Genomic DNA, 8,637 nt, shown 5'->3' with positions numbered 1-8,637 from the left:
AGGATCCCTATAGAAATTCAGATGGGGAAGGACTCTTTCTCTTTTGAAGTGCATCATCAGGCGGTTTCCTTTGGCTGTCTTGTCAACCATTGGATCAGAAGCTCTTTCATCATTGGGTGTGAAATGAATGGGGGTTCCTGCCATTCAGGAGTCCACCTTATAAATAACTGAGATGGGCACTACTTCAACTTTGTATTCTGGCATCCAGCAAAGTGTGGCTCATGAGAAGATGGTGCCATAATAAATTGTGATCCTCTAAGTGGCCACAAGACTTGGTTGTTGTTGGTTTTTTTTTTTTCTTCTTTTTTGCTGGGATTATTTGTCTTTTTATAGAGAGTGTGCCTCTCTTTCTTTCTGAGAAAACCCTTTAGTCTCTGTGTGTGCTCTGTGTGTATGTGTGTGTGGAAGTGAAGGGACTCTGAGGCCAGCTGGTGGAATACAGATTCACCATGAAGAGAAGCATCTTTGTTATCCTTACAACTATTGGGATATACAGCGGTATTTTCAACACATCAGCATGGTAGGAGTTCAAGCCTGTTTACCACTAGTCATGCTTGTGTGTTGTTGTTATTGTTGTGTTTATGTATGCTAGGTATTTTATTGCATTTTCTTCCCTCTCCTTCAGGTCTGTGAACAACTTTCTCATGACAGGACCCAAGGTAATTACTCCCTCCATTGCTTACCAGAAGAGTCAATACATTTTCACTCCAGCTGTTAGAATTTCCCAGCTAGAATGGTCGGTGGCCATGCTGGTTGAGGGATTCTGAAAGTTATCATCCACAGAAGTAACTTTCCAAATCTCTGCTTTTGATATAATCTGCTGTAATGATGAAATGCGTCCATCAATATACTTGTAGAGTTAAGATGCCTTCCGAAATCTACAGAATATGGGGAACTGAATATAAATGGGTGTTCCAAGATATGTTGGGGTTTTTTTAAAGGGAAAATAAATACTTACTATTTATTTATTTATTTGGTTTATGAAAGGCATATTTGACCTACTCTACTAGCGTGGCTGCTGGTGCTCAGCTTGGGATCGAAGAATGTAAGTACCAGTTTGCCTGGGAACGCTGGAATTGTCCAGAGAGTGCACTTCAGCTTTCCACTCACAATAGACTTAGAAGTGGTAAGTGGATTTGGGTACCTTCTTTTCTACTGACAGGCTGTTTGAACTGTGTAACAAGCAAAATATATAATGAACCTAGGCACGTGTAACTGGACCCAGGGCTTACCAGGACTTTGGTTTCCGGTTCCAATGCTAAGCCTGGACTGTGGAATGGGAGAATAGATGGAAAAGGTGCGTGAATAAAATGTTAATTCATTACTATTATTTATTGCATTTCTCTCCTGCTCTTGTTCTAGGGGACTTAGGAGGTCATGGAGAGTTCCCTTCTTTTCTCCTCACAAAAATAATTTTAAGCTACCCACTGAGATCTTTGGCTGAGCAAGGATTTGAACCTGGGACCTTGTCCTAGCCCAACAGTCCAAGTACTGGCTTTCCTTTCTGTCAGTACTTGCTTTCTACCATGCTTCAGAGGGATTAGTGGAAGCACTCCTGGGCCAAAATATTTTTTCCAGACTAAACTGAACCTCCTCTGTTTTTTTAGTAAAAATCAAGGAAAATTTTCAACCAGACTGTTTGTCTAAAAAATATAAACCTAAATACCACTGTGAATTTGGACTACAGCAGACCCATTGAATCAAGTGAATTTACCCAACTGTTAACATAGTACCATTGATTCTATAATCTACTGTTGTTAGAACTAACCAAAGGATTTAGGCTGTTAAAAAACTTTAAAATACCTTACAATTTTCAAAACGTTAAGTAGCCACACCTAGGGATAACAATCACACAGTACAAATGACCCCGTATGGTCCTATACATGGCTATTTAGAAGTGATCCTCACTGATTTCATTGGATCACAGTCCCAGACACATAAGACTGCCACCCCAGTTAACAATAATAAAAATGAGTATTAACATCTAACTGTTTTGTTTCTCCCATAAATGCTTATAATAACAATTCCAAGGTAATTTTCAAAAACAGCACTGAAAGATCTTCCAGCAAAGCAAGTCAATGGTGTTGTATTGGTACTGGTTGGTTGAGTTGTAAAGTTGTGATGATAGACTTCTTTTATTCTTGAGTTAAATTGTCTTTGATTCATGTGTGTATAGCCTGTAGTGATACACAGACCATGTGCTGTGCATGAAATACACTGAGAAAATATTTACTACTAAATATTTTGCCTCAGCGCACATGTTGCAGGAGATTTTTTGCAAAAGGGATTTGCTTATTGAGAATGACAGAAGAAATTATTTGAGCAAATCCTAAACTTGTTCATTATTGTTCATTATATGCAACAAGACTTCGTGCCTTGTTAAGTTTGCAAAAGACCTGCAGCAGCCTACAGTCTCATAATATTGCCAACTGTCTGTTAATTTGTACTTGGATATCAAGTGACAGCACTTTCACCGACAACACTATTTGATCTGTCTGTGTTCCTATTCCACACTAAGGACATTGGCACAGGACTCTTGAAAGACGAAGCAACTATAGAATGTTGTGTATTTTGTTAATATTCTTGCTTTTTCAAGCAGTTGCCTTTAAAGTTTTCTTATTTAAAAAAAGGAAGATCTATTCTCTACTTTCAAATAATATACATCAAGAAAAATTCTAAACATTTTAATTTACCTAATACAATAAAAATAAAGCCAGCATGGTGTAGTGGAGATCAGGGTTCAAATCTCCATGCAGTCATGGAAACCCATGGATGACCTTGGACAAATCACACTTTCTCAGCCTAAGAGGAAGGCAAAGGCAAATCCTCCTCTGAACAAATCTTGCCAAGAAAACCCAGTGATTGAGTTGCCTTAGGGTCATTGTAAGTCAGAAATGACTTGAAGGTACACAACAACAACAAAAATAATAGACATGAACTTAGTTCACCCCCATACCCTATACTTTGTTATGTTGTCCTTCCCCATACTGCGTATGTGTGTGTAGAGAGATCCCGCAGCACCTTTGAGACTAACTGAAAAAAAGTTGGCAGAGACTGTATGGATGTGTATGTGAGAGTATGTGTGCCTCCAAGTCAACTTATGGTGACCTCCTAAATTTCATAGAGTTGTCTTAGACAAGGAATAATACCATTGTTAAGAAAGAGAAGTGAGGGGGAGAGAGAGGGAGAGAAAGAAAGAATGGAAAGGAAAGGAAAGAGAATTCAAAGGTCTGCACTGTGGCATGCTTTTCTGCCCATCTACTAAATTTCTGAATACATCTGTAGAACCTTCATCGTGAGAGTGACTTGCCTTGTACAGTTATATTCTCATTCCTTCCCCTAATGGAACTTATATAAGGGAATGTAGCATGGAAGGAATATAGAAGGTTTTTTAAAAATATTATTCATGTATTGCTCCTGATCCTGATATTGGTGCTGCCTGTTTTCTTCCAGCTACCAGGGAGACATCTTTTGTTCATGCCATCAGCTCAGCTGGAGTAATGTACACACTTGCCAGGAACTGCAGCATGGGTGATTTTGAAAGTTGTAGCTGCGATAATTCAAGAAATGGACATGTGGGTGAGCATGCACTTCTCTTGAGATTGCATTCTAGTGGAACGAGGGTGTTAACAGTTTTTGTTGTAATATTCACACTTTTATATGGCATAGTCTTAGTGGCAATGTTTTGTGCTGTTCCTGGAAGCCAGTCTGGCTTCCCACTGTCACAAGGTTCAATTTAATCTAAAGGTTAGATTATTCTAATCTTAGATGTAATTTCCTTTAAACACAGAAATTACGACTGAAATATATTTCTTAATTGTACACACACATCTCTACCAATCTAAAAACGTCTATGCTTGCTTTCCCTGTTTTTTTTTTTTCAGCATAGAACTAATTACAAATTCTGCCATTTTCCTCCTCAGGTGGAAAAGGATGGATTTGGGGTGGCTGCAGTGATAACGTGGAATTTGGTGAAAAAATTTCAAAACACTTTGTGGATGCTTTGGAGACAGGACATGATACCAGAGCTTTAATGAATTTACACAATAATGAGGCAGGGAGACTGGTAAGTCAAAATATTTCTTTTGGAATTGGCCTGTATTCATAGAGATGCTTCAGAGCTGTCCCTTCAGGCATTTTCCCCTTTGAATGAACTATCTCTTTGACTTCCCAGGCTTGACTGGGATAGGACAACTTGTTCAACCTGAAAGAAGGCAGAGTTGCCTTATCAGGCTCATGGTTTAGCAACCAAATGTTACTTTCAGAAATAAAGATGGCTTAACTAATCATTTTGAACTGAATTCCTAATTTGCTTTGAAACAATCATCTACTGTACTTTCTATGTTTGTTTTTCTTTAAAGTACAATTCAGTTCATTTTTATTTCAGGGTACAAATAATAATAATTATTATAGTAACAAACCACATTAACCAAATTAATAATGAGGGAAGTATAAACATGAGAGCCATAGTGATCTAGTGGTTTGAGTGTTGGACTGGGACACTGGGAGACCAGGAGGCTTGATCATGGAAACCCATTGGGTGACTTTGGGCAAGTCATACTATCTCAGCCTCAGAAAGAGGCAAAGAAAACCCCCTCTGAACAAATTCTATCACGAATACCCTATGATAAGTTCATGTTAGGGTCACCATAAGTCAGAAATTATTTGAAAGCACACAACAGCAAAGTATAAACGTTCCTGCAAAACGCTTGGGAAAATCCATTCTTTCTTCTCCATTTAGAAAACAATAGGTAGATTTGCTTTCTAGTCCTTGCTGCCAGACTGTTGCTCAGTGAGTGATGTTGGGCAACCTCCATTATATCTCCTCATCATTCATTTTTACAGGAGAACCAAGAATGTTTTTACAAAAGGGATGCTCACTCCTATTTGTGGGAATTTTTAAAAATGAATGTTTTAATTTGCTTTTATACAGAACAGTAGTTTATATAACTGGTTATGCTGAACACTATTTCTACAAGGTATGATAGAATGAATTCCTCAGACAAAGAGACAGCAGGCAGCATTTTATTTATGTCAGTATAGGAGTTTGGCACTCTTGGATATTTTCCTGGATTAAAAATTAAAGATATAATCCAATGATTACTTATCTGGAAGCAAATTCTATTGAGCACAGAAGACCCTAGTAACATGCATAGAATCAGATTGCAATCTTCAGTATGTAACTATTTCACATGTCTAAGAAATTTGTGAAGCTTGCTAAATTTCATCTGAGGAGTTTAACTGTTAAGGTTAATTTATAGTTGGGTGTTTTAAAATACTTTGAAGACTGATCTCCACAACACCTTCACTTACATTCCCATTTTAAAGAAGGTGGAAGCTACCAAATACCTGTTTGTTTATGCCCCAAGGACACTCCGATAGCAGCGGGGAAAGGGAGAAAGGGGCCACTCGGCCCCTTTCTCTCTATATCGCTGGCACGGCCGTTTAAAGGCCGTGCCAGTGATACGCACAGTGGAAGGAGCTCCAAAGCGGAGCTCCTTCTGGCGCCGCTGAAAGGGCACCACAAGCGCCCTGCAGCGGCGCCAGGACGTCACGTCTGTGCTGCGCTGTTTGGATGCAGAGCGGTTGTGACGTCATAATGGCAGCGCCCATGTAGACAAGGCACCGCCATTACAATGCCGTGGTTACGTGCTAGGGTTGCAGGGCATCTGTAAAGGGCACCCTGAGCTAACCCTAGCATGTATCCAGGCCGGCGCTTTGCACCGGTCTGGATACCACCCTAGTGAATCAATGGAACTTGCTGAATTGCTGGTTTTCAAAGTACCCATTGATTCAGTGGTTCAGTAGTGGTGCTGATGATTTTATTTGTTTCTAAACCACCACCCCCTTTCACAAAAAATAAAAATTCAAGGTGGGTCTGGTCTAGTTGGCATTAACAATTGGATTTAGGCTACTGAAAGGAAGAGAAAATGCTGTGGTAAAGGCAGTATCATGCCTCTTCAATACTATCTGCTTTTACCATCACTACACAGTTGGACTATGACTCTAGAGAAGGTTCAATCCCCAATCAGCCACCGAAACTCACTGGATTACCTTGGGCAAGTCACACTCTCTCAGCCTCAGTGGAAGACAAAGAAAAAAAAACGTATGAACAAATTTTGCCAAGGAATCCCTGTGATAAGGTCACCTTAGAGTTGCTATAAGTCAGAAACTACTTGAAGGCAAACAAGAACAAAAAGGAATTTGGGAGATTATTGCACCAGCTTTTATTCCTGCACTAGGTGCGGGATGTAAAAGCACAGGGATGGATTCTTCCACTCAGCTCCGTCCCCAGGCAGTACTTGCCCTGCACCCGATCCAGGATTCTCCTGGACCTTTTAAAGAATGGGAAAATCCAGAGTAGTTAACCCAGTTTCAAATACATGAACCAATAACTATACCATGAATTTTTCTGGGTGAACACAAGCCTAGGGCCAGCACTGTCAACACTAAAGTGAGGCAGCGCCAAACATCTGGTGCAGAGGGGAACTTTCTCAGAGCCAGACATTTGTGTCACTGGTCCTCTCAATGGAAAGTAGCCCTGGACAGGGCACCCTTTTCTTCCTACTTCAGGCAGTTGGAGAGCTTAAATGGCTTTGCCCAGGCGTGTCAATATCTCTCACCCTATCCTACTTCACAGGATTACTGCAAGAACAAAACGTGAAGGAAGATTCATTTTTATAACATTTTCAGCTGATTTGCAGCTGTGCACTGTAGCCAGAGAAAAGAAATTATGCGACAATTATCCAAGTGTTACTTACAGCTAGACTAGACAGCTCCAATGCACTCTATGTGGGGCTACCTTTGAAGAAACTTCAAAAGTATCAACTGATATATCAGCTGGTAATTAGGACATATGCCACCATTTGGGCTGATTGCCAGATCACTCCAAGGCCCAATTCAAAGTACTGATTTTCAATGGATTCTCTCAACTGGTTGGGACCAGATCATCTGAATCTTTACTTATAGCTACACAAGTTCCACATAAACACCACAGTTTAAGAAAAGATGTTGGAAAACTGGAGCATGTCCAGAGGTGGGCACACTGGTGAAAGGTCTGCAAATTATGTTCTATGAGGAGTGGCTTAGGGAATTGGGTATGTTTAGAAAAGATTAAGAGGTGGCATGATAGCCATGTTTAAATATATGACAGTATACCATATTGAAGAAGGAGCAACCCTGTTTTCTGCTGCTCCAGAGATTAGGACATGGAGCAATGGATTCAATGGAGGGTGGTGGAGCCTTGTTCCTTGGAGGTCTTTAGAGGCTGGAGGGTCATCTGTTGGGAGTGTTTTGATGGTGTCTTCTTGCATGCCAGGGGGTTGGACTGGATGGCCCTTGTGGGTTTTTCCAACACTATGATTCTGTTTAAGTTAAACCTTTTTTTTCTTCACTAATTTTTCATGTGATTTACTTAGAATGGGAAAGTTTTGCACTGTCTTGGTGTTGCTAACTGCTCTTCTCTTTCTCACCCAAGGCTGTAAAAACAACCATGAAGAGAACTTGCAAGTGCCATGGGGTATCTGGGAGCTGCAACATCCAAACCTGTTGGCTCCAGCTTGCAGACTTCCGAGAAATTGGAAATTACCTGAGAACCAAATATGACCAAGCTCAGAAGCTAGAAATGGACAACAACAGGATAAGAGCAGGAAACAGTGCGGAGAGTCATGTACCCAAAAATGAGGCCTTCAGCACTGTGCCAGCCACAGATCTTGTGTTCTTGGAGGATTCTCCCAACTACTGCATCATCAATGTCAGCCTGGGCCTTCGTGGCACTGAAGGTCGAGAATGCCTGCAAAGTGGCAAGAAACGGAGTTGTAAGAAGGTCTGTTTGGACTGTGGACTGAAAATAGAGGAAACAAGGACAGAAGTTGTTTCTAGTTGCAACTGCAAGTTCCTCTGGTGTTGTACAGTGAAATGTCAGCAATGCAAACAAGTCATCACAAAGTATTATTGTTCCAAACGGGACAGCTTTTTTTCCAATAACACCCGGAAGCGAAACAGGGGACCCAGGAGATAAAAGCAACAGCTCTGTAACCACTATCTAAGACTCTCTTCCAGCAGACTGATCCAAAGGGTCTTGTAAATTTTGTGTGTTTGTTAAATGTTCCTTCATCATGTTACAGATTTTTCTAAATATCAAGAAAAGTTTAATATACTTTAATCATGCTTATTTGATATTCTGGATGGTTCAATTTCTCCATTTTTCAGATTCAAACTGATGTTCATTTTGAATATCCTCACATGCACCACCTAGTTTCTGTTTTATATGCCTCATTCTCTACTCCCACATTATTTAGACTTGGGGTGGGCAAAATGTAGCCCTGCAGATGCTGTTGCACTACATCTCCCAGCATTCTTCACCATTGGTTATGCTGGTTAGGGTGATAGAAGCATTTGGAGTGCCACGATTTGTCCACCCTGCAGGATTATGAGGATGTACTGTTGAATGTGGAATCTGGGATAGGTAGAAGGTTTCACGTTTCTTTGGTGCTTTAAAGGGGTTAATGAATTACTACCATACAATGTAGGGTAGTTTTTAAACTTAGATTGTAGACTTTTGTGGATTTTCAGTTGACATTTGAGACATTATAGCATACTGAAAGCACACCACCAAGTCATTTTTATTTTCTGTTT

The 8,637-nt window shown here is 40.3% G+C and overlaps 1 protein-coding gene across 1 annotated transcript; it reads left to right on the top strand.

The window, feature by feature from the left end:
* Window positions 1-449: 449 nt before the first annotated feature.
* On the top strand, window positions 450-8,020 carry WNT8A (Wnt family member 8A). Its single transcript, XM_042453414.1, has 6 exons — window positions 450-520; window positions 626-659; window positions 988-1,126; window positions 3,454-3,579; window positions 3,924-4,066; window positions 7,478-8,020. Exons 1-6 carry the CDS (start codon window positions 450-452, stop codon window positions 8,018-8,020), a joined length of 1,056 nt encoding a protein of 351 aa, XP_042309348.1.
* The last annotated feature ends 617 nt before the right edge of the window (window positions 8,021-8,637 follow it).

The sequence above is a fragment of the Sceloporus undulatus genome, chromosome 2, assembly GCF_019175285.1.
Source record: "Sceloporus undulatus isolate JIND9_A2432 ecotype Alabama chromosome 2, SceUnd_v1.1, whole genome shotgun sequence".
In the NCBI taxonomy this organism is placed as follows: Eukaryota; Metazoa; Chordata; class Lepidosauria; order Squamata; family Phrynosomatidae; genus Sceloporus; species Sceloporus undulatus.
The sequence above is the reverse complement of the archived record's forward strand: the minus strand, read 5'-3'. Positions and strand labels throughout refer to the sequence as shown.

What these genes read in the sequence shown, in the direction of transcription:
- WNT8A (XM_042453414.1), top strand. Translation starts at nt 450, where the DNA reads ATGAAGAGAAGCATCTTTGTTATCCTTACAACTATTGGGATATACAGC. An exon ending in TTCAAGAAATGGACATGTGG is followed by an intron (nt 3,580 to 3,923) that starts GTGAGCATGCAC and finishes TTTCCTCCTCAG; the next exon opens with GTGGAAAAGGATGGATTTGG. An exon ending in ATAATGAGGCAGGGAGACTG is followed by an intron (nt 4,067 to 7,477) that starts GTAAGTCAAAAT and finishes TTCTCACCCAAG; the next exon opens with GCTGTAAAAACAACCATGAA.